Here is a 26,196-nt window from a genome sequence, read left to right as displayed (position 1 = left end):
TCTGTGTAGCCCTGGCTGTCCTTGAATTCATTCTGTAGACCAGACTCAAGATCTGGTCTATATACCTCACTGTCACATAACAGTAAGGCCTCAAACTCAGAGATCTTTCTGCCTCTGCCTCCAGAGTGCTAAGACTGAAGTTAAAGTATGTGCCACCACTGTGCCACTAAAAGCTATTGAACATTTTAAGCTTGCAGAGAGTGAGAAGTGGGTTTCTTTATGTAAGCACACCAGGGAAATCCAGAGAGACAATGTAAGGAGCTGCCTCTTGAAGGATAAGCAGATCTGGATAGCAGGAGAAGTAGGGAAAAGTGAATGAGGAGGCATGGAGATGAAAGACTGCTAGAACATGAGTGGTTCCAAGGCCCTGCAGACAGCTCCTGGTTCCCAGGCAGCCTCCTAGGGCCCAACAGTTGCTTTCAAAGCAAACCACCATCCCTGCATCTTCTCTTAGAGACAAAGTGGCAGAACACTCCTGGTGGGTTGCAGAGTACGAGGATGCTGTGTGAGGCGTCTGAAGGTTTTAGAGCATGGGAACAAACAGCTTTGCAGGGCAGAGGTTGGGCTGAAGGGGATCCAAAAGGAGGGAGGACAACAATATGGCTGCTATAGTGCTCTTGTTATAAAGTCTGAACTAGGGGGAAGGGGTAACAGTGGAGAGATGGCCTTGAAAAGAAATTCTCAGACACACAGAGCTCATTAAACACTGAAGCAGAAGGCATTATTAGACTTATTTATAGTGCCTTCTTGTTGAAGCTGGTGGATAGTAACAATGCCATCCAAGCATGGAGTGTGGAGGACAATAAGAGGAGAGCAGGTTTGGACATACCACATATGAGTTGTTTATAGCAGCAGAGCTACTGGCAACATGAAAATGTCTGGTTTGTTCTGAGGAAAATATACAGGCAAGTGTAGTCAGGAAATGAGCGCCCAAACACATGGCATGTATGGAGTCAGCCAAGGAAAAGGAAGTAGCCTGCCTCAGACTCAAGCTCACTGCAAACCTGTGAGGCTTTGCACACTCAGATAACACTTTGACTGGCATGACACCAGGGGCCAGAAGCCCAGCTCATTCTTTTATTTGGAGCAAGTTTTCTAAAGTTGTGGGTTTCAGACTAGCCCTACTCCTCCTTCTCCCCATAATCCAGCATACTTCCTCTAAAGGTGTCAGCATGCTCTGGATACAGCAGAGCTCAGAGCAGACTACACAAGAGCCTTGGATCTCCTTCCCTCCCCCTCTTGCTAAGGACAGCTGAGACTGAGGAAGCCAAGCTCAGGTCTAGGCTAAATTCAGCAGTTGTGATAATACTGCTGACATCTGGGGCAGAGCCAGTCTGCAGGAGGCGGCAGCTTTTGTTCATGAATAGCATCTTCAAACATGCTAATCGCATGTCTGCTTCCACCTAACAATATTGGAGGAGGCTGAGCAAAGGGCACACAATGCCCACACATCTGGCTAATTCAGTTAGAAGGCCAATCAATCTTGATGGGTTGTCTATAAAACAGTGCTCCACCCCAAAGGGCAGAGCTGACCAGATGTTTAAGCGTCTGTTGACCAATCCCAGTTGAATGTCCATAGCAGCAAAGACAACTTATCAAGAGAAGGCTTCCACTTAAGTCTGTCCCCCAAAAATTCAGTGTAGACTTCTGCTTTGACAAGGATCAGCGGTTATGGCAATGGCTGAAGCTGGCTGTGGGGGCTCATGGCCATCATCTTAGCACTGGGAAGACTGAGGCAGGACTGTTGTAAGTCTGAACCCACCTGGGTTTGACAACAATACACTGCCTCAAACAAACAAATAAGCACCCCCCAAACAAAACAAAACAAAACAAAACAAAACAAAACAAAACGAAACAGCAGAGAGTGAGCTTCTAGACTAAGGCACGCTCACAGATTTCTGTTCTGTACTTTAGGAAGACAGAGGCCCTCATTCACAGTTGACTTTGCAAACAAGTGCAGGGATATCTGTGTGGGATTTTCTTAACTACTTACCAGTATGAAGAGAGTCACAAATGCGGAAGAGGTGTCTTTAATACAGTATAAATACAGGGTCCCCAGTGAAGGAGTTAGAGAAAGGACCAATGGAGCTGAGGGGTTTGCAGCCCCTTAGGACGAACAACAATATGAACTAAGTAGTACCCTCAGAGCTCCCAGGGTCTCAACCACCAACCAAGGACTGCACATGGAGGGGTCTGATTGTTCTGGCAGCATGTGTATAGTAGAGGATTGCAGGTTCGATCAGCAATAGGAGGAGAGGGCCTCGGCCTTGTGAAGGTTCTGTGCCCCAGTGTAGGGGAATGCCAGGGCCAGAAAGTAGTAGAGGGCGGGGTGACAGGCATGGGGAGGTGGGAGGCAACAGGGATTTGTTTTTGTTTGTTTGTTTGTTTTTTGGAGGGGAAACCGGGAATGGAGAAAGTTACATGTAAATAAAGAAAATATCAAAAATAAAAACAAAAAAAAATACAGTATAAATGTTCTAAGCCTCCCATCAAGGCTGAAGGAATTACTCATCTTCCTCATAAAACTGCTGCATGTTCCCAACACAGAAGCCGCTGCCAACAACTCTTTCAGTTTATGCTCCCTACCTTTATTCTCAGCAGTTGTCAGCTGACTATTTCACATATAAAATACAGGAGCACAGGGGGAGAGGAGGAGACACGGGAGGGTGGAGAACAGGCACAAACACCAGCAGGACCACTTTGATGGAACTCCTTGCTTGGGCTAGATTATTTTTCTCAAAAGTGCTTTTCTCTAATGAGTTCTAAGGACTTTACCAAGTCTGCCTTACAACTGAGATTGCAGGATGAATCAGATTTGTGGCACTGAGTAAAGGACAAATTAAAAATGACACCTTCTTCAAGCTTCCCTGAGCAGCCAATCACATACAGCAAATGCTCACACAGGCAAATAATGGCCAGGAAAATGAATGGAAATCTGCAGCTGACAGGAGTGAGGAGGTAGAAGGCATCTCCAGGAGCTAGGATAAAGGAGGCGCCCAAGAATCAATGGGGGTGATCTTAGCTGTGACTCACTACATTGGGGATATAGAACCTGAAGAGGCCACCTCCTGTAGCCAGGCAGGAACCCCAGTAGAGCGACAGAGACACCAACCTACTCAGAAAACTTTCAACTCAAAATTTATCCTGCCTACAAGAAATGCAGGCATGGGGAATGGAGCAGAGCTGAGGGAAGGGCCAACCAATAACCAGCCAACTTGAGCATTCCATGGGCAAGCACCAGTCCCTGATACTGTTAATGATACTCTGTTATGCTTGCAGACAGGAGCACGCTGTTCTCTAAGAAACTTCACCCAGCAGCTGACTTAGACAGATGCAGACACCCACAGCCAAAGAGAGGATAGAGCTTGGGAGCTCCTATGGAAGAACCAGGGGAAGGATTGTGGGGCCTGAAGGGGATAGGAACTCCACAGGAAGACCAACAGAGTCAACTAGCCTGGACCTTTGGGGCTCTCAGAGACTGAACTACCAACCAAAGAACAAACATGGGCTGGACCTAAGCCTCCCTGCACATATGTAGTAGATGTGCACCTCCGTCTTCATGTGGGTCTCAGACAACTGGAACAAGGGATATCCCAAAAGCTGTTGCCTGTACTTAGGATATGTTCTTCTAGCTGGGCTGCCTTGTCTGGCCTCAGTGGGAGAGGAAGCGCCAAGCCTCCTACTGAGGGAAGCCAGGATGGGGAGATACTTGGGGGGGTCCCCACCCGCTCAGAGGATTGGATGGGGGAGGATAAAAGGGGAGGGGGTATGGAAAGGGGTGGCTGGGAGGGGGGCAGTGAACAGGATGCAAAGTGAATAAGTTAAAAAATAATTAATTGAAAAAATTAAAAGACAGCAGGGTATTTTGGTGTCTATCTATGATCCTAGCACTCAGAAGGCTGAGGCAGGTGAATTACTATGAGTTTGAAACTAATTCTGGTTATACAGTAAGTACCAGGCCAACTGGTACAACATGGTAAGAAATGGCCAAGCTATGAACAGATAATTCCCAAAAGAAGATCAAAAGGGTTCTTAAATATACAAAATGATGTTCAAATCCATTTGTAATAGGAGAAGCAAACTGAAACTCCAAGTAACATAGATACTATTTCCCTTCTACTGTGACTGACAAAATCCTCAGAGTTTGACAATCCATCTTCCAGGGGCTAGAAGCACAGACACGTTTATGTAGGATAATGGGAGTGTAAGGCAGTACAAGTTCTGTGGAAGAAAAACATCCAGTACATAACCAAAGGACCTGTGCATATGCCCTCCTACCTAAGCCTGCTACCTACAGGATATTACAACAGACACACAGGCAGTAATAACAAAATGTACAACAGGTCATATATAGTTGCACTGTTTATGATTACAAAATATTCAAAAACCTTCATGTACACATGTAGGTCAGGAATAGAATACTGTGCAGCTATAAAGAGGAAGGCAGATCTATACGAAACGTTTACCAGGAACATACAGTATTAGTTCTTACATGGGAAGTGAGGCAAAACAAGAAGGCATGACTTTGGGGGCTGGGGAATGGCATCACTGGTAAAGCAGGTGCCATGCAAGCTGGGAACCTGAGCTTGATCCCTGGGACTCCTGTAGAAGCATGTGCTTGTGGTCTTAGTGATGGAGTGCAGGTTGGGATGGAGGCGGCTTGCTGATCAGTCAGTCTAGCCCAATTGCTGGGCTTCAGGTCATTGAGAAATCCTCTTTTGAGGGAGGTGGGTGGCTTTCTTGAGGAACAAACACCCAAGGTGATCCTCTGACTTCCACATGTATGGATAGAGAAAATCCCCACACGTGCATCTGTATACACACCACACATGCAAGTGTATACACACACAAACAAAACCCCCCTCTATTTCTTAAGTACTGAGATTACAGCTTTTACTATTATGCCTAGGTTGTGGTGCTGAGGAGTGAATCCAAGGTCTTATGAATGTTGGGGTGAGCACTCTACCAATTAAACTACATTCCCAGCCTCCCTTTTAAAATTCTGAATTTTAGATACAAGCGAATGCTCTATATATTTAAATTGCAAGCTTGTGCCAATAGGTTAGGTAAGGAAGAAAAATCCTACAATGGAAACCAAATTTAAATATCAACCCATTGTGTTTCAAATGAATAACGAATACACCAAAGGGGAGAACATGAACTTACCCAGCTTATGAGCTCAGTATGCATGCAAAGACAACATGTGTGAATCACAGATCTCTGAAGGAATTAACTGAAACAGGAGCCATTGCTGTTCTTAGGATTTCCACACTATGCGTGTGTACAGGCATTCATAATTCTGGTAGACATGTATGCTCTTTTGTCTAAAATGTAACTGACTGGGGCTGAGGAGGCGCTCTCTGGAAAGTGCCCGCCAGGTAAGCAAGAGAACTTCAGTTTGGATTCCCAGACTCCATGTAAAAGTGGAGCACAGTGGCACATTTGGAACCCCAGTGTTGGGGGATAGACAAATACATTCCTTTAGCTTGGTGGCCAGTCTAGGCAATCAGTGAGCTCCTGGTTCAACAAGAGGTCCTGTTTCAAAGCAGCCAGGCAGAGAATGATTGTAGAAAACACCTGCTGTCAACCTCTGCTCTCCACATACACATGCACTCACACATGACCTCCCAACACCCAACAGAAACATGAAAATGTTGGCTGTCAACAGAAAGTACAGAAAGCGAACCCAGGCCTTCTTCCTCCTGGCTGCCTGAAGGTAGCTGCCATTTCCTTTGTGGAGTCATGGCTGTTCTCTGGGGCAGAACAAGATCATAAAAAAAAAAAAAAAAAAAAAAAAAAAAAAAAAAAATAGAAAACAAAACCAAAACCCCCCAAAACAACAGCAACAACAAACAAACCAACAAAACCAAAACCCATAAAAGTTCATCTGGCAAAAGCAGTTCCCAGTGAGCTTACATTATAGTCTTGCACTTGCAGATGGAGATGTGAGCTCTCAGCTACTACTCCACAGCACCACACTTGTATCTCTGCTGCCATGCTCCCTACCATAGTGGTCATGGATTCTAACCTGCAACTATGAGCTCCAAATTCAATGTTTTCTCTTATAAAATGCCTTGGTCACCATATTTTGTTGCAGCAATAGAAAGGTAAGTAAGACCCTGGTCCACGATGTCAAAGAGCTGGATGTGCTACTGCTGAGCTACATATCTTACTGTGCTGTCCTTCGCTGTTTCCTAAAACTGCAGTGCCTTGATAGAAAGAGCAGCACAGCTGGCCATTAGTGTCACTGATCCCAACACCAGGCTGTGCAGGGAAGGAACAGACAGCTTGCAGGCATGGTTTATTTTTTTTAGGTAAAACCACAAAAACCCAGTACTAGATTTCACTCTCTAAGAGAGGCGTTCACTAAAAAGTCCTAGCACTTCTAGAATGCCAAGGCAGAAACAAGGCAGGCACATGAGCCTGAACCATTCCAGAAATAAGAAAACGCTCAAAGTATAAAAAGAAACATGGTGGCTCATATGTTAGTCCCAGTGCTTTGAGTTTGAAGCCAGTCTGGTCTACAGAGACAGTTCTAGGATAGCCAGGGCTACATAGAGAAACTCTGTCATGAAAAACAAAAACAAAACAAAACCCTAAGAACCCCAAACATTTCTCTGAACGCCTTCCTTCCCCGCGGGGGTGAGGGGAGAAAAGTAAGCAAGAAAGAGATAGAAGAATATTACGCCCTGGTAAAATCAGAGGCAATTTTAGCTCTAATATAATTAAGGATGGTAATGAACTGTAAGCATTGAAACGGTGTGCATCTGTGAGTTCATTCTGACAACAGACAGATAGATGTGGGGAAGGGATCTTGCATACCACAGAATACCACATGCCAACTGGTCATTGTAGGTGAGTGTTAGGGCTAGAAAATATGGAGAACACCTATCTTGCAAGTGTGTCATAAAGACTGGTTTTGGCAAGGGGATGTCAGGTTCAAGGGTAAAGTCTGATAAGCCAGGTATTTGCTTGGGATTGAAAGTGTCTCCAATGATTAATTGGAAGGAGGTAAAAAACAACAACAACAAACAAACAAATTCAGAACAGACAAAATTGTGGTTAGAGTTGGGGTGGGAGTAAGATTTCCTTACTGAAAACTCTTTTTAAGTTGTGCTATGTGCCAATATTAACTGTTCAAAAACAAGAATATAAAGGCATGCATCAAGTTTCTCTGAGTGTGTTCTAGGCAGAGTATGCCCACAAAGATGTTCCCAAGTCTTGAGAGCCTGTGAATATGTCCTGGAGACAACGGGCATATAAAGACAAAATTGACGTTGCTTATCAGTTGATTGTTAGATTCCTTGGGTTATTCAGGTTGGCCCAAAATAACCACAGGGTCTTTATAAAGAGAGCAGGAAGGGAAAACAGTGTCAGGGTAAAGAAACAGGAGCAAGACTTGACTGGTCATTGCTTGCTTTGAAGGTGGGTGGTACTGCAAGGCATGGAACGAAGGCCTTTAGAAACTGGACACAGGGAGCAGGTTCTTTACTATTGTCTCCAAAGTGAAGCGTTCTCTGAAAGTACCATGGCTTACCCTAGTGAGACACATTGCAGACTTATCCCCTAAACTGCACAGTAACACATTCTTGTGCCCCCCACCAACTGTACTAACTGCTAACAGAAGCCATAAAGAGGATCATAAGAAAAGTCACAAGGCCTGCCTCTGAGGAGGATAAGAGATGTGGGCAGGGACCCCTCTTTGCAGTATATCTCCCATTGATACCCCCTCTCCTAAAGCAATGCATGAAACTTTATATTGTATCTTTTTAAAAATAAAAATTATGGTTATACACACACACACACATATACACCAATAACTTAAAGTTATTTTGATTATAAATCTATCCTGTTTGTTTCATCCCAAAAGGCATTCCTCATTCAAGTCTCCTTAATAGTCCAGTGGGTGGCATTCTCCTTCCTATAATCTCTGCATAGCATGCAGGTTCAGGGCTCATTTTGTTTCCACTTCACAGAGTAGCTTTGTTCTTTCCCTTTGCCTGCTTGTGGGGCCTGGGCCTGCAGTTCCACCTAATCCTCAATGCCTGCTATGAGGCTTGTGTGGGTCTTCTACCACCAATTACCAGGAAGGAAGACAAGAGAAGGGCCTATATTTCATCTTTTATTCCCTTTATTGCCCGTGCCCATTTAGAAATTAACTCAGTCAACAAACACTTATTGTCATGTGTAAGAGAAGTGTGAGAAGCTGGGAAGATAAGCACCCAAGTCCTTATTCTGCCTTCTGAGAATGTGGTTCAGTGGGGATATTTCAGTCCTGAATAAAAGGGCAGTAAGAAAATTAGACAGGATGCTTTAAGAGCACACAGAGAAGCCTAGAGTGGAGATGGTGGCGATCAGCTGCAGAAAAAGAGTTGCTGAATACATATGAAAATTTAGATTTGCATGCTCTTCGGTAAATCACAAGGCAACTGTTCATTCAATGTCACAAAACATCAAATGGAAGGTTTGGGTATCACAGGCTAACTTATTTTAGGGTAGGTAAACTGGTAGGGAAGGACTCAGGTCAGAATGATGCAAGTGTCAGGCCCCAGTGCCCAGTCAGGGATCCATTAGGTCAAGGGAGGGTCTCTGAAGGGTTTCTTAACAGCAAGCCCCCTTCTGTTCTAATAAAAAGAATTCATTTCAACATGCAATTCAAAAAGCAGTGCATGGTTCAAATCCACAGAGAACAACATCCTTGCTGTGTCCTTCCCAAGACACAGTTAGGCTTCTCTCTAAAGAAAAAAAGCACAGAAAGGCTAGAATCAAACTCCTTTTGGGGGAGGGAATCTTGGTTCTGGCTCATCTCCAGTCTGACCCTTTGCTGGTATTCTGTAGGCCCTGATCTTCAGTTTGCTACCCTCCTTTCCTAAAGCAGAGTCCCTCTTCCAGTCTAAGATACATGCCTTAGCGGGGAATGAATAAGTTGGTAAAGGACAGCTGGCCTTGGGAGTTGAGCCCTTAGCTGTTTCCAGGTATAGTGCAGGTGGAACACAGGATGACCTGCCTAGCCAATGCTGACCTCTCCTTCACCCAAGTGAGCCTGGGCTTCCAGGCTGCTACTGTTGGTGGTGATGAGCTCATGCCGGATGCCAGCCAGGCTCATCTGAGGACTGCTTGGAGCCCATTAAAGCCTTGATGAAACGCGTGTGCCTGGATGGCAGGTGGTTCTGGAAAGCATAGTGACCGGGTTCTCATCTCTCCTCAGCCGCTCACTGATTACACAGGCACGGGAGTTCAGAAGTACCTCATCCTGGGGATGAGAAAGGGAAGCTTCATTCTGAGCTGGCTGAGTGCTGAGCACAAATCTCAGGTCGTGCTGGGCCTTCATCACACCTGATCTAAGGTGTGGATTGAAATGACAATGACACAGAACAGTGGTTCTCAACCTGTGGGTCTCAACCCCCCTGGGGGTTGCATATCAGATATCCTGCATATCAGATATCTACATTATGATTCATAACTGCAGCAAAATCAAACTTATAAAGTAGCAACAAAATATTTTTATGCTTCGGGGGGGGGTGGTCACCACAGTATGAGGAATTGTACTAAAGGGTTGCAGCATTAGGAAGGTTGAGAACCATTGCCATAGACCATTCCGACTTCCCAGTATTGCTGGATCCAAGACTGCAGGTACCTAAGGGTGACTAGCAGTCATCTCCCTCCACAGGCTGCCTTAAGTTTTATGATGGCCTAGGATCTACATTTCAGACGCTGGCAGAAACAGACTTGCTCAGAAGACTTCCCTCAGCTCCCCTGGACTAGATTAGGTTTCCATTATCCTCTCATAGTACCGTCTTCTCTTCTGTAATAGTACTTGTATTATTAGCTAATAACTAAGTAGTTATTTGTCTGATGTTTCTGAGACACTTTAAGCTTTGCAAGGGATGAAGTATGCAATAAATGTTTGTTAAGATAATAAGACAAGGGGCTGGAGAGATGGCTCAGTGGTTAAGACAGCTCATTGGCTGCTCTTCCAGGGCCTGGGTTCTAGTCCCAGCACCCACACGACAGCTCTCAACTGTCTGTAACTTCGGTTCCAGAGGATTTGATAACCTCACACCAATGTACATAAAATAAAATTTAAGTATTAAAAAAGATAATAAGATTAAATGAATCAAAATATCATTAAGAGTTAAGAGAGTTAAGAGAATGTTTACAGATAAATTTTTACCACCATTCTTTAAAAATTAAAAAAAATTATTTGTGTGTGTGTGTCACATATTTATAGGTGACCGCAGAGGTCAGAAGAGGATGTTGGGTGCCCTGGAGCTGGAGTCATAGGTAGTTGTGGGCAGCCCAGACTAGGTGTGAGCAGGAGTTCAGTTCTCCACCAGAAGCAAGTGTTCTTAGGCGGTGAGCCACCTCTCCAGGCTCTCAATGCTCATCTCACTTGATTCCAGTTTTCTTGGCTTTCTGACTTTTTTCTTGACTTTTCTGACTTGGCTTTCCAAGCAACCAGTCATCCATTCAAGACAGTATTTTTCAGTCTGGAATGGCAGGGACTACTTTCTTTTCTTTTTCAACAGCTTTACTCAAATATAATTTACATGCCATAAAGTTTACCCAAAGTATACAATTTAATGCTTTTTAGCATAGAGACAGTGCTGTACAACCATTATCATAATCTACTTTAGAACATTTTCATACAAACCTTGTGCCCATTAGCAATCTCTTCTCAGTACTTCCCTTAGATAGCTGCTAGCATAAAGCAAAAAAGAAGCTTTTTGTCATCGATATAGTCTCTTCATTGTATAGATGAAAAAGTGATGCCCAAGAGTGATTACAAAGATGAACGTGGCAGGGTGAGGCGGGTCACAGTTCCCGATGCCTGCAGCTTCTGCCTACCCGCCATGCATTATGACTGTGTGTCTTGAACTGTGTACTTGAGGGCAGAGGCTATCTTATCTTCTGCTCACCTGTCTCCTCCGTCTGCCCAGAGGACCAGTACAGCAGTGATGCTTAATGTGGAGATGGTGAACTAGTTAGTGCCAGTCAGTGAGCCTCACTACCTGTCCTCTATAAGGCACTTTCATGGTGACTTGCAAGTCATTTTATGTCTATGGAAACTAGTAACAAATTTGGGCATGTAGATAGCATTTCTTTTGAAAACATCCCCTTTTTTAATAATTCATTTTGGTTGTACTTAAGAAAGTATTATTGTTTCTCAGCCAAATTTTGGCTAAAATCTAATATAGAAGATATTGGTCTGTGGTAAATTGGAGATTCAAACAGAGATCAACCTTTCATAGATAGTGAGAGATGCACTGCCTTAGTGTAAGAGCCTCCTTTTCCTCTTCCTCCTCCTCCTCCCTCCTGCTTCCTGAGTCCCTTGCATAGCTCCTTTTTCTTGGGCTTACATCAGTGCAGCCTCTGGGGCCTGCCAGCTGTACTACCTTCCACAGACAATGTGCAGCCTTAGCCAACCCCAAGAGAATGACCACCTCCAATCTTCCTGTTTAGACCCACCTGTCCAACTGGCTGCTCTGCTAGCCATGTTGACAGGCCATGAGGCTCCCATGTCAGTCAGTATTTCATGAGTCACCTTCCAAAGACACTATGGATTGTCTTTCTAGGAGCAGTAAGACAGTGACTTTGGAATAATTTTTACTAGGGCAGCTTGGGAGGGTCCCTGAGAAGGGATATTTAAGTTAAAACCTAAATGATGGGGTAGCCATCTTTGGAGAGATGGGCAGAGTCACAGTTTTTCTGAGAGACAACCAGGGCCAGTGTTTCTGAAGAAGACTGTCAGGGGAGGAAAGCAGTGGTGTGCTGCTGTAGAAATCTGGGTGGTAAGGCTTTTAGGGCTCTGGTGAGGAGTCTGGCCTGTGTTGTTGTTTCAATACTGAGGCCAAAGATTTTAAATAGAAAACTTTTTTGTTTGTTTGTTCCTTTTTTCATTATTTGAGATATGGTTTCTCTGCGTAACAGCCCTGGCTGTCCCAGAATTTGCTCTGTAACCAGGTCTCAAACTCAAATCCATCTGCCTCTGTCTTCGGAGTACCATGACCACCAACTAGGGTGTGGCCTATTTTACGAAGATCTCTTTGACTGTTACTGAGGTAAGCCTTAAGAGGAACAGGAGTAACTGAAAGAACATTCTTCTGAGGGCAGCCCAGGAGAGGTATGTCCATGGAGTGGAAGAGAAAAGAATTCAAAGATGATTTAGGTTTTAGGATCTGATAATCAAGGCAATGCTGGCCCCACTGAGGGTAACAGTTGAGGTTCAGCCAACAGGAGAAGCAGAGGACGGTGGCAATCGTTTCCTTGGAACCTTAGTCATTAAGACATGCAAGAAATGGGGTTAGTTCTAGAGTTGGATACGGGGCCGTGTGTTGCTGTTATTTCTAAATGCATGAGGTGAAGGTACACTTTCAAACTCATGAGAATGAGTAGTAATGCAGAAGAGAAAGGCTGGAGTGGGGGGGGGCAGAGTCCTTGAGAAAGCAGGAGGAAAGAGGAACCAGAGGCCCAACAGCTGGTCTCAGGAACTGCTTTCATTGCTGGAGAACAGAAGGTGTCACTCTGGGAAGAGCATAGTGCAGGCAGATAGGTGGAGACAGTGGCAGAACAAGGAAGTTCCCTTCTAACTACAGTGCATCTTCTTCGTGAAATAGGGCAACAGCTTGGAAGTCGGCGAGTGGGGTGCTTAGGGATCTGAGGGGTAGAAAAAGTCTGAGAAGCTGTCTTGGTCTAGAATAAGAAAGTGATTTTCCTTATGAAGTTCAGTGCGTGTGACTTGGCACCGTGGTGTGAGATTTATGGTCATGCATGTGGGGTGGGGTCAGGTACCACACACAGGACTCAGAGAAAAACGCAGAGGAGGATGCAGTTGAGTACAGTTTCAAGGTAGGGACCCTGCGTAACTGTACAGTAGAGCACCATGGAAGTCCTGTGTGTCCTCTTCCAGTCACTCCCAGTGTCCTAGAGATTAGCACTACTCTGACTTCTTACACCACTGACTAGTCTCGCCTATTCTGAACTCTAAGCAGAGGCACAATGCTAAGGCATGTGACCCATGCATGTTGACAGAGCACAAATTCATTAATTCCCAATGTTACAAGAATTCCACAATTTATTCACCGATTGCAGAAGTACATCAACATTTTATCTGTGTAGACACCATCCCCTGCACCAAGCTTTCCTTATCTTATTAGTAGAGACTCAAAAAATTCTGTTTGGTGACAGGTTCTCTCATCTCAGACTGGCTTTGAACTCACGCTGGCCTCAAACTTAGTATTCTATTGCCTGAGGCCTCTGATTACTAGTTTGTCTCACTAGACAGGTTTTTTTTTTTTTTTTTTTGAGGCAGGGTCTCATAAAGCTCAGGCTGGCTTCAAACTCTGGATCCTCCTGCCTCTACTTCCTAAGTGCTGGGATGACAGGTCTTTCACAGCACGTAGCTGAAGAGATTTTCTCTGTGATCCCACAGCACCTTCTCTAGATCTCCACTATCACATCAGAGTTGTTGTTAAATGTCTCGGTTTCTCGTAAGCTATGAGTTTCTTAAAGGCAACACCCAGGCCTGTATCACATTTATTGGCCTGGAGCCTAGGCTGGAATCTGTGATAGGAGAGGTGCTCAGCAGAGCGCTGGCTAAGCTTCACCGTCTCCTTGATTAGGCCAAAAGCCCCTAGTAAAGGGCTAAAGCACCCACAGCTGTGCTGGTGAGTGCATGTTTCCAAAGAGGATTAACTAAGCAGGGGAGGGGGTAGAGACGGATGGACAGATGGACAACACAACACCCATTCTGAACGTAGGTAATACCATCACATATGCTGGGGACTTGGGAGGAATAAAAGGGTGGGGAGAGAACGCCAGCTAGCACAGCCTCGCTCTCCTCTCCTTACATGCTGCTCTGCCACACCTTCCCCACTGCGATGATCTAACACCTCTGAAACTGTGAGCAAGATGACTCCTCTCCTTAATATTTATACCGGGTACTGTCACAGCAATAAAAAGTTTGACTACTACAGCAAATGCTTGATAAATGACCGAAGAGACTTGTCAGAGGCTATACAGGACACCAGGGCTGGAAGAGGTTCTGACATCTCTTCAGTAGCTGCTCTAGTCTGCTTTTCTATTTTTGAGAAAGGGTTTGCACAAAGGAGAATTTATGGGTGCCAGAGCCAGAACTCCTGACCCTTCTCTGTGCTGCTGGGTGTGAAGTTTCAACAGAGGGCAGACAGCCCCAGGCAAAGAAAGCTGACGGCACAACATCTGCCAGTGTAGACAGATGGACAGACAGTGAAGTAGAACGAGAAACGGACCACTAAGTTTTGGTCCTAATGATGGGCTAACAACAGGCTGCTGCTGCAGGGATGATGGTAGCAGTGGGCAGGCCTTGCCTCAGGCGGGGCAGCAGGAATTCAGGAACTCAGTGGATGCTGGCAAGTTAACACCCACAGTTCAGCCAGGCACTCAGAGAAGGGGTCAAAGAGGAACCTTGAAAGTAGGAAGGAAAGGCTGAGGGAGGCCCTGAGGAGGGGGATTAGATTTCAGAAGGGCCAAGTGTTACTGAGGTAAAGAGCACCAGTGATGAAACAGGAAGCAGCAGTGGAAAGAAGAGATACAGAGGCAGGAGGCAGCAGGACGCTGAGAGTGGGCGGGGTACTTCCAAACATGTGCTCAGTAGTGTGCCAATGTGGAGCTAAGGAAGGGAGATGAAAGGAGAGAGATATTCCCTCGGAGTGCTATCCAACTTAGTGTAGCAAGTGTTGTCGTACCTACCCTAGACTCAGGGGCAGGAAAGATGCACAACAGGAAGGTGGCTCAGGAACTGGGGATTGGCAGGTAAAAAGAAGCTGCCAGCCTGAGAAGGCCTCAGTGGGAGGCAAATGGCAGAAAGAATTGCAGGAACAGAGGGGCAGCACTGGAAACACTGGGTGGGTGCTAGAGGCTGGCAGGAAGCACAGCTAAGTGTCAGGCTGATAAAAAATGATTTTATCATCTCTCCCTAGAGTGGCATTTACCTTGTACTGTTTTAGATGCCTCAGAGAAAAGTGAGCTCCTTATATACAATGGATGCCTTGGGGCTTTAGAGCTTATTTCTCTGAAGGAACTGAGTCAAAAAAACCCACCATGATTAGAGGCATGTTTTAGGCAGACAGAGATGTTCATGGGAGCACATTCCTGAGAGGAAACTGTTAATACAGCTTAGCAGCCCTGGGTTACTAACGTAAGGCAGCTGCAGCCACCCTCCCCCCAAGCCTGTTCTCTTTCCAGTCCTGGTGCCCACCTGTCCTCCTCCATGCTTTCTTGTACTTGCAAAGTCAAGTATGAAAGCAGAGCCTCCCTGCTCTAAGCTAACAACAGACAGAGTCAGCAGCAGCAAGGATGACCATACATGGTCAGTATATTGCCTACAGGATACTACAGGACCGACAGCGGTTACTTCAGACCTGTACACGAGAATGTCTTCCTATTAGTCTTCCTGGAAAGGGGTATCGTCCATTCATCCAGCAGTCTTCCTTCTGTAACTTATTACACCTCCTTGGCCATGTTTCATGTCCACAGAGCCCCTTGTTTATCCTCCTGTGGGAGCATCTACCCCATTACCATGGCCTGTTTGCTATCTGTCACCATCAGAGTCTCAGGGTCAGAGACAGTGTGCCTGATCCTTAAGATGTCCTGAGGTGCATGATCTCAGAGATATCAAATAGTTTAACATAATGATATAACAGAGACATGTTTTAAAGTCTGTCTCCAAAGCTTATACATTTTACAGTTATGGGGTTTCTTGAAATAGGAAAAAATGACCCTGAGCAGTCCGTGGTAAGCTCTGGGCCAACAATGCACATGTTCATAGGAGGGCAAGTAGGAAAGGCTCCAACAGAGGGAGGTCTCTGAGTACAAGTGGGTGAGAAGTGAGGAGATACAGCAGCACTCTAGGCAGCATGGGGATGGAGAAGGCAGAGACAGAGGTTAAGAGAAATGGAGTTAAAGCTGCCAGCATTAGAGTGTGATTTCTGTATCTCAGTCATAATGATAACTGCTAATGACAAAAACATGTTTGTACTTCAGTTTGGATCTGAGACCTCACATAGATATAAATCATTTACATATGTACAAGTGGTGAAGGGAGAAGTGAGACTGAGGGTGTGAATCAACTAGAGGACAGCAGGAGGGGAGACCTTGGGACAGATATGGTAGGACAGCAGGAGAGAGGGAGGGGCACTGGGGGGCTGTGATCAAAGCACAAAAAAACCCCTACTACTATATGCAATTAACATACCCCAATAAAAATGAAAAGGAACTACTTGTCACAAAGCATTTAACATGTGTCTGTCAGGTAGTTTTACATCTATTATTAATCTCCACTTATTTCTGTGAAGGTGTCATGTGACACATAAAACAACCAAGACTGAGAGAGTTAGGATAACCTGTCCAAGGTAACCTGGTTAGCTTAGGGGAGACTGGGATTCCAACCCTGGTTAGCTAACTTTGAAGCCTGCCTGTGCTCTTTTCTATTACTCCATGCTGCCTCCTACAGGCTGGAGGGTGTCCATATCACCAGCTTGAAGCTGTTGCCTGAGCCTCTTTACAACTCAAATGGAGAGCATGAGCGGCTGCCCTCTCTACCCCTCACCCATAGACCCAGGGACCTAAACTTCTGTGGACTTTGTAAGCAGACGGTTTTTGTGCCTAGGCCTGCCTTGGGTGTTGCTACGGCAAAGCTGGTGGCCAGAACACTCTGATAAAGCTGATGGGCAGGAAGGCAGACCCTTTGGAAAAGGTCAGCAGAGGTCAAAGACTTTGGAAATGTTACCGACAACAGCCCCTAGGACAAGAGAGCAGGATCCTGCCTCTCGGTTGGCTGGTCACATACACTAGTAAACTAAGAGGGGTCAGAAGTTGGCAGGCCTGCAGGCCCTGAGTGACAGCAACTTGTTCAGGTCTAGAAGGGAGAAACAAGTGGGCTGATGGTTTTGGCCCTCGAGGCTGGGAAACAAGGGCAGGGGTATAAATGGATGACTACTAAAAAGGCAGGTGGGAGAAATGAAAAGGTGGGGGCATAGGGCATTGGTTCCAAGTCACCAGACAGGAAAGCATGCCCCTGAAACAGCTCAAAGGGCTAGCCTTGGCCTGGGGGCCTAGGGCTGGAGGGAATCTTATAAAAGGCCCTCCCTTCTTCATTTTAAAGGTGTTCGATCTGGAAGAGGAGCACGGAGGGCTTCTTGTAGAATGAACTCTTTCTTTTTGGATGCTGGAGGAAGCACGGATATGAAACCAGGAGAAAATGACTAGGCATGCTGATTTTAAGGCATGGCAGAGAGAAACATGTTCTGATGCTTAGGTCCAAATGCTTCCAAAGAGTTGGAAGCAGTCTGCTTGGGGTGTTTTTGAAGCCTCTGCTTCTGGGAGCCCCGAGTCTTAACTCTCAAAGTACCAGTCACCATGCCACAGGGTACTTGAGAGTACAGGCAAGGTCCAGTTATGAAACCAGTGTGCTTATGGGTGACAGAACTGGGTTCCTGGGATGTATCCCCAGCCTCAGGACATCATATATGCTGGAAGATAATTGGAAGGCAAAGGCTGTGGAACAGAACAAATTTCACAGGCTGATGTTGGAAAATGGTTTGTTAGGTGGCAAAAATAAGACAGTTGGTAGAAGTTACACAGTAGTCACATCTTATTAAAAAGGTTTTCCCATGAGTCATTGTGAAGCAAAGTGGGACCACCTGAGCAAAGAATGGGATGCCTCAGCTCTTGACAGAACCCATGGGGATGGCCACCAATGTTGGAGAGATAAGACACTCATTTGAGTGATGCAGAGGCCCTAGGCCCTAGAAAGAACCATCCAATTCTTTTAGATCCCATGGAGAATGAACCGTACCCAGGAGGATCCTATGTTCCAGCCCCAAGAATGGGTCCCTGGCCTTCAAGAAGCATCAGCCAACAGGTGAACAGGTGTCCTTCTGATACAGGGATCTGGGTCTCCCACATGCTGGCTCTACTCTATTAGAAGCTGATGGAGATAAGGGAACTAAGAAGGAAACAGCTGCCTGAGCTGTGCCAGACTTGGATGAGACCAGGTCAGCCCAAGTCTGGTGCATATTTTCTCTGTAATGATACTGACACTCCTGAAAGGAAGGACATTCATCACTCATCAAGTATTTATTTCTATTTACTATGTGCCAAGAACCATGTGGGTTCTAGGGATATTAAGTCAGTTAGGGCAGTTTGCAATCTCAGAGGGCCAGTCGGATGAGAAGCCTTCCTTCCACTTTGTTACTGTTAAGTTTTGTTGACAGGGTCTCAGTTATGTAGCTCAGGTTGGCCTGGAATTCACTCTGAAGTCCAAGCTGTCCTCAAACTTAACTTCCTTGTGTCCCAGCCCCCTGAATACAAGTCCAGATGTGAACAGGATACCATGGCTCAGAGTAATGAGGAAGTATCAGGGACACTGCAGCAGGACAAGATCCAGGAGAATAACTCTGTAGCAGGTGTTAGCAGGGCTTGACATGACTTCCCTTGCTCCCCTGGTCCTGTTCTGGAGGTCACAGGAGAAAAAGGACACTTTTGGGAAGAGCCATCAATCAAGAAAACTCTCACACTGGGGCTGAAGAAATGGCTAGGCAATTAAGGGTCCTTCCTGTTCTGCCAGAGGAGTGAAGTTCAGTTCCCAACAACCATGTTGCTTCTGTAACTCCAGCTCTAGAAAGATCCAATGCCTCTCACCTCCAAGGACACCTGCGATCACTCAGGTGTACATATCTACTTTACGGAATAATTTTAAAAAATGTTTAAAAAATCTTTCACAGCTTATTGCAGAGTAGATACTGTTCCCATTCCCCCCCTCCAGTCCCCCTCCCAGTCAAGAATATACACCAACCACCAGAGGACAAATCACATATTGACACTTACTCTTGGGAAACAGATCATTCTTTTAGCTCAAGGAGTGTGACAGGGTGCCAGAAGAGTGGTGTACTCTCCTGCCAGCCACCACCCACAGTGCTCACCTCCATCCAACAGCTCCTTGACGATGCTGTAGTCGTCGGCCAGGACAGCATAGTGCAAGGCTGTGCAGCCTTTGAAGCTAGCACGGTGGTTTAGCCGGTTGTTGAAGTCATCCTCTCGAGTGACTAGGACTGAGGAACAAAACAATCCAACCCTCCATTAGTAACACATCAGTCTGTGCATGCTCAGGGTGCCCCCCCTTTCCTTGCCCATCTCCCTTTAGTTTAGGGCTTCACAATGAAGAGCAGGCTTGCTCAGAACTAGCAGAGATAGGCCTGTCTCTACCTCTTGGCGATGGGACTAAACTGTGTTCCACCACATTTAGCTCTCCCCTCCCCCGAAACAGAGTCTCACCATGTAGACCAGGCTAGCCTTGAACTCATAGATCCAACTGTCTCTGTCTCCTTAGTATTGGCATTAAAGGCCAGTGCCACTGTGCTGGGCTTCTTTGGTATTTTAGAATAAAAGAGCAGCTATGACTGGTCTTACTTGCAGTAATCCCCCTGCCTCTACCTCCCATGTGCTGGGATTCCAGGTGTGGGCCACTATGTCCAATCTTATCTACTGTCTTTTGATTTTTTTTTTTTAAATGTTTTTGAGGTCAGGGTTTTCTCTATATACATCAGGCTGGTCTCAAGCTCCCAGTGGTCCTTTTGCTTCAACTGCCTAGCTCTTCAACATTTTAATTTATCTATGTAACTGTAAATATTAAGTAGCACCTACACTATGGTTTGTTTCTTGAGCACTGACTGGCCTGTAGGAGTCATAGGGGACATGAAGTGATCAGTATGGTCTAATCTGGCAAAAGCAGCAGACAAGATGCAGATGTTTAGAGTGTGCAGATAAAAGTCTATGTTGGTGGGTGCATTAGGATAACACAGAGCCAGGGGACAGGTGAGCCCAGCTTGAGCATGAAGAAAAGGTTCAGGGAACACTGGGTAACTCAAAGGATGAGGAGTCTAGGTGTGAAGGTGGAGATGGGAAGTGGACCAGGGGAGTGGGGGTTGGGTCAGAGCCTGTCTGTGCAGAAGCCACAAACCTCTGCTGTCTACAATTTGGTACGTGACTTAAAGCTTAAAATCTGATTTATAAAATCAAACAAAAATTGAAACTATAGAAGAGTACAAAGAAGAAAAAGGAGACAATACCTCAGCAGCCAGAGAAGGCACATCTAACATTTTAATCTGTTCTGTCTGAGACTGCACATAGAGCCTGTGTGCATTCCCTTCAACGCTGGAATTCACTGTATCTGTAATTTACTTTTTTGGTGGCACCGAGTATTGAACCTGTTGTTGAACACATCTTTGTACATGACAGACAAGAGTTCTACCACTGAACTCCCTCCCAGGTCCTGCAATCTGATTTTTGTTCCCCTTAGACGTTTTTTTGTGTAGCTCCGGCAGTCCTAGAACTTGCTCTGCCCACCTCTCCCAAGCGCTGGGCTAAAGGCATGCACCACCACTGCCCAGTGCCATCTGATTTTTTTTCACTCTTAAAAACATTTTCTGAAAGGTAAAGATAGACAAAGCCTGCAAACCCTCAGCTTGCTTCAGTCCTTCTACTCCTCTTCTCCCTCTCAAGTTCATTAAAAACAAGCAAACAAACAAACAAACAAACAAACCTGAGACTGTTAGCACTTTTCAAGCCCTCTGGGTTGGTGGACAGACACCACACATCTGCTTACCAGAGTGACCGTGGCTTACGCTGTTGCCCAGACACTTTGAGACCAGCTAATAACCTAGAGGGTCCCACCCCTCTGAGGTATCCCGAGAGGGAAGGCCCCACAGAGCAGATTCTAGCCTGCTTTCTTTTGTGACGAGGTTTCTGTTTCCCTCCTGTTGGAAACCAATTTTCTCTGATGTTCACCCTTCAGCTCAGTTTGTTGGGGGCAGAATCTAGGACCTAAGTCCTACCTCCCTGAGTCCCTCCTGTCCCTTGGCATTAACCCTATAAAGGGCAGGCTCTTTCAGCCTTTTGAGGTACAAAAGAATGTGGACAAGGCAAAGGGGGACCTTGCCTAGATAGAAGCACAAGGCAAGTAATTCCTAAGCCATTCTTTCTGAGTGCTTTCAGAATGAACTGATAGCGTGCCCCCTCCTATAATACTAAAGACACTATATAAATAAAGTTCTAAAAGCCAAAAGGCCATTCAGTAGTCATGATCCAGTCCCATTTTTAAAGAAGAGAATATGAAAGCTCAACTCGCTTGGCTAGTTAAGTGGCTGTGTAAGCAGCCTGGGAGGCTGAGGTAGGACTGCTGGAGCCTCGCAGTCATACTCAGCTCACCAGTGAGAATCAAGCAAAGAGAAAGAAGCAGAGTGCGGATGTTGTGATACCAGCCTTAGCTCTTGCATTCCCTTCCTTTCTTTCTCAGGCAATACTGTAAGACATTTGGTGGAACCAAGCTATACCGTATGACAGCCTAAGGTGTGTAGCCAGCACCGTAACAAGCTTGCCTGGGAGGAAGCATTTTAAACCTCTAGCCAAAATGAAGATAGCGGAGCTTAGGGCTGGAGAGCAGACCACACTGCTTGCCCTAGAGTGTTATGTTAACCTTCTCTTGGGTATCAAGAACAGTAAGAAAATTTCTGAGCAGCAAAAATTAGATGGGCCTTTGGGCATATCTGGGGGGGGAGATTATCTAAATAGCTAAGCCTCTGGACGCATGAGGGGTATTATGTATATTAGCCTGAGCACATCTAAGGGAGAGTATCTAGTAGCCAAGCCTCTGGACACGAGTGGTATTGTGTATATTAGCCTGGGCACATCTAAGGGGGGTACCTGGATTAGCCTGGCCTTGGGGCACATATGAAGGGGGTTGTCCAGACTAGCATAGCCTCTGGGTACATGTAATGGTATCTATACTTCTTCTGTACAAGCCCTTTAAGAACTCAGAGTTACCAACCCTCAGTGACAGTCATGATAGTCACTCACTCTGTTATATCCCCTCATACTGGAAATCGTGTTTCTAGCCCACTGCAGATTAGGAGAAGGAAATAAGGCTAGGGAGGACAATTCTGAGTCAAGCAGATTGATCACAAACAAACACTAGCCAGGCAGGGAGGGAAAAGAGCAGGACAATGAAAAGCTGAAAAGGCTTCCAAGCACAGCACCTCAAAAGGCCCTAAGGGCATCTCTGAACTGCCACACAGGACATTAACTGCTGGATGTAATGATAAACTGGAAGAAAAGTGATAGTTGGCTCAAGAAAGCAAGAAGGGTGTAATCCATTTTACAAAGGAAGCATATCATTCATTCAACAAACAAGTGTAATGAGCACCAGCCCACAGTGGTAGATGAAATAATAAATGAATAGGGCCATTTCAAACTTTAAGAATTAACTGTCTGATTGGAGAATCAAACCAATACTGTTTTCACAAGTGCAGTGACCAGGCTATGCATACAGGGTGCTTACCACAAAAAGCAGGTGATTTCAAGGAACACAGAGGGGGCTACTGCAGGCAAATGTCAGCAGAGGACCAGTACCACAACCCAGTGATAAGCACTATTCATGAAGTGTCCTGCTTGCTGGGACCTTACCTCCCTTTCTGAAAGTACTTTTGTACCAGTCCATCCCTTACCTGTCACCTGGCTGGCTACTTCCTTTCTAGGCCTCTAACAAAGAGTCACTTTGTCCAGCGGTCCTTCCTGCATTTGAGGGCTCCTCTAGCATCTCCTCGCTCTCTCCAAGTGTGTGTGTGGTTGTGCTTTTCTACCAGGCAGGCTCACTGTTTTCTTCACTATAGATAGTGAGTCCAGACTCAGCATAGCATGGTCACAGACGGCTGACAAGTGCTTGACAAAAACAGCAAGTAGACATAAACTGAGTGCCTCTTTTATGAATATCAAGAATCTAAAATACTAAAAAATTTAAAACTTTTTTTTTCCAAAATCTTTTTCAATGCTGACACCTTTTTGATTTTGGTTGGGATTGGTGACAGAAGCAGAGGCAGGAGGATTACAAATGTGAAGCTATCCTGAGCTACATAAGAAGACCTTGTCTCAAAAAAATTTCCTGATTTTGGAGTATTTAGAGTTCATATTTTTGGATTAGAGGTGTTCAACCAATAAAACCTATACACAAACATTCCAAATTACAAACAAACTCTTAAATCTGAGATCCTCTTGGTGGTAAGCATTTTGGATAGATATATTCAACATCTCACATAATTAAAGACCAGATATTTTGGTTTGTAGAAAACAATAATAACATCTACAAACAAATATTTAGTGAAGGCAACAGAGAGTGGCTAGCAACTGAGCAAGCTCTGGAGCCAGACCACTTGTTTTTGAATCCTAAATGTACTATGCAGGTTCACACCATCTCCCTGACCTCTCTGTGTCAAACTTCTCTGTCTGTAATGGAAAGACAGGAATGTCTCGGCGAACGGCTGTGGTAAGACAGCATCTCATATACACCTAGTCTCAGTGTCAGCCATTATCCTTTTTACCTAGCCTCTCACAAAGGCCCTGCCTCACAAAGGACATGGCAGGTTCCATGTAGCATGGAACCAGCAGTGTCTGGTTAGAGTCCTGCAATGCTGGTGCTCTCCAGAGTCACAAGGACTTTCATTTCACAACTGCACTGTGAGCTATAAGTTTATGCTCCCATTTCATTGGGGAACTCTGTTCAGAAGGGTGACATTTGGTATCTATTCTGTGCTTGGCATGAAGCTTTCTCTACAATGCCCAGTGTTAGCAGTCTGTGGTCCCCACAGGCTCATGTTTGGAAGGCAGCTATGCTCACCACTATACTACCAGCGCTGGTCACAGGCTCATATTTGAAAGCTGGGTCCCAAGCACCTTAACAAGCTAGCCTGGGTGGAGTACTTCAAACCTTTAGTCAAAATGAAGATGGTAGAACAACGGTGGGAAGGACTAGGAGGAGGTGAGGCCTTTTTGGAGAAGGTATGGTACTGGGCATGCACTTTAGGTTTCAAAAGCCCATACCTGGCCCAGTCTCTTTATCTCTACCTCCAACTTATAGTAAAATGAGCTCTCCGCTACTGTTCCAGTGCCAAGTCTGTTTGTCTGCTCTCATGTTTCTTGCTATGGACTCAACCCCTGGAATTGTAACCAAGTTCCAATGGGGAAAAAATGTTTTTTTCCTTGGTTATGTTGTTTCTTCATAGTAACAGAGAAGTAACTAAGGCACAGCCTCACTGCTAGGTGCTAAAAAGGCCAATCCTGATATCCCATACTCTTCTCAAGCCATAGAAGATGGCTGGAGATAGGACTGGGAAGAAGAAATGGGACAGCTTGGCCCCAGCCCTCTGCCAGGAGTAAGCAAGCACATGCAAGGGAGGTATCCAAGCCCATCTCACCAGTGGGCCACCAAGGTGGTCTCCTGAGGCCCAGGATTTAGGGCTGGCTGGCCTTTATCCAGTGAACCATCTCCTTTTCAACAAAGACATTTTCCCACTTGTCTCCAGCACAGGGGTGGCAGGCTCTTCTTCCAGAGAAGCTTTTCCTGTCTCTACGGGAGGTCCCACACCCCTCTGCCCACAGTGGGAGTGACTGCCCCTACTCTGCTCGCCTTTGCCCCACTGCTCCTGTGAATGTAAGTAAGTAAGTTTATGCCTAAGGAGTCCACAGCCAGGGCCAAGACCACAGCAGCAGTTAAAAAGAATCTCCATGTGGGGTGGGGGCATTCATGTGGAAACAGGAAGTTGGGGAGAAGGTGTGGGATTGTAGAGCAGTCAGAGGGTGGATTGGCAGGGGTGGGGAATGGAATATGGAGTGTAAAAAATAAATTAATTTATAAAATTAAAAAAAAAAAAAAGACTCTCCATGGCTTCCATGTAGCTCTGGCTACTTACTGGACCCAAACAAACAAATAGCCCTGCTTCCTATGCTGAGAAATATTTAAGGTGAAGATGTCACAGAGTTTGCCATCTTAGCTCTGTCACATACTAAGTTCTATGTAAAACGTGTGTGACAGACAGTAATATGAGGAATACCGAATAGTTAGTGTTGTGGTACTGAAGTACCAATACTTACAATTAATTTTAAGCCTAAAATCTTGCTATAATACAAAACAACTAAATATGACAGAGATTGAGGGTGTCACTATGTACCCCAGGTAGTACATAGCACTCAGGAGCAGAGGCAGATCTATATCTGAGTTCAAGGCCAGTCTGGTCTACATAGTAATTTCGAGGCTTGTCAGGCCTACAACATGAGACCCTAGCTCCAACAAATAAATAAACCATTAAAAAAGTACCCAAATACTTATAGCAATGTATTCATAAAAGTCAAAGGTAGAAACAACATAATATCTATAAACAGATAAATACACATTTTACAACAGAATATTATTCAGCCATAAAAAGGAATTAAGTAATGATATTTGCTACAATGTGTATGAAACATAATGCTAAGTAAAAGAAGTCAGTCATAGATGAGCATATGACATATGGTTCCATGTACATAGAATGGCCATTTTAGGTAATCTAAAGAGACCAGGTAGATTATTAGTTGCTAGGGACTTGAGGGCAAATGAAGGATAACTGGTAATGCATATGAGGCTTTCTATGATGTGATGAAAATGTTCTAAAAATGGGTTGGGGTGATGATTGTATAACTTCTGAATATAGTATAAATCAGTAAGTTATATATTTTACATGCTAAATTTTACCATATGTAAGTTAAATAAAATAAAGATGATATACTTAAAAGTGTAAGCCAAAAAAAAAAGTGGTGAAGTGGTTATCAGGTTTAGTGGCACATGCCAATAATCTCAGCACTTTGGCCAATAATCTTAGCACTTTGAAGAAACAAGAGTCTTGGGGAGTTCAAGGCCAGCCCAGGAGATATAACAAACAAGTTCAAGGTCAGTCAGAGTTCCTATCTCTAAAACAAAGCAAAAATGTCTGTAAGAAGACGGGCATATTATCTAACATTATCTGAGTTCTTCTGATGTCATCCTGCTTGGTTGGAACCATCCCTAACACTATTAATGGAAAATGGCTGAAGCTTATTTCATGTTCAGTGGAGAGTCACAAGTACTGTGGTAAGAAAATAATGGTTTGTATTTACTGAATTTCCCCACACTCCCAAGACAGAGTTTCTCTGTGTACCCCTGGCTGTTCTTCAACTCACAGACAGTGACTTGCCTCTGCCTCCCAGAGTGTTGGGATTAAAAGTGTATGCCACCACACCCAGCACATTGAACTCTTACTATGTGTGAGATCAGGCCAGGCATTTGAACAACTATTTTCCTCACAAGAGTGTACT

General features: G+C 45.1%; 1 protein-coding gene across 3 annotated transcripts in view; it reads right to left on the bottom strand.

Annotated features, from left to right (window-relative positions):
- Clpb (caseinolytic mitochondrial matrix peptidase chaperone subunit B) overlaps positions 1–26,196 on the bottom strand; it is a 123,498-nt gene that overhangs the window by 44,350 nt on the left and 52,952 nt on the right. For all 3 annotated transcript variants that reach the window (XM_031387595.1, XM_031387597.1, XM_031387598.1), the window contains one exon: positions 18,963–19,091. In XM_031387595.1, the coding sequence (XP_031243455.1) occupies positions 18,963–19,091 (129 nt within the window). The remainder of the gene's footprint in view (positions 1–18,962; positions 19,092–26,196) is intronic.

Source organism: Mastomys coucha, unplaced genomic scaffold (genome assembly GCF_008632895.1).
Source record: "Mastomys coucha isolate ucsf_1 unplaced genomic scaffold, UCSF_Mcou_1 pScaffold21, whole genome shotgun sequence".
Taxonomy (NCBI): domain Eukaryota; kingdom Metazoa; phylum Chordata; class Mammalia; order Rodentia; family Muridae; genus Mastomys; species Mastomys coucha.
This window is presented reverse-complemented; position numbering and strand designations above follow the sequence as displayed.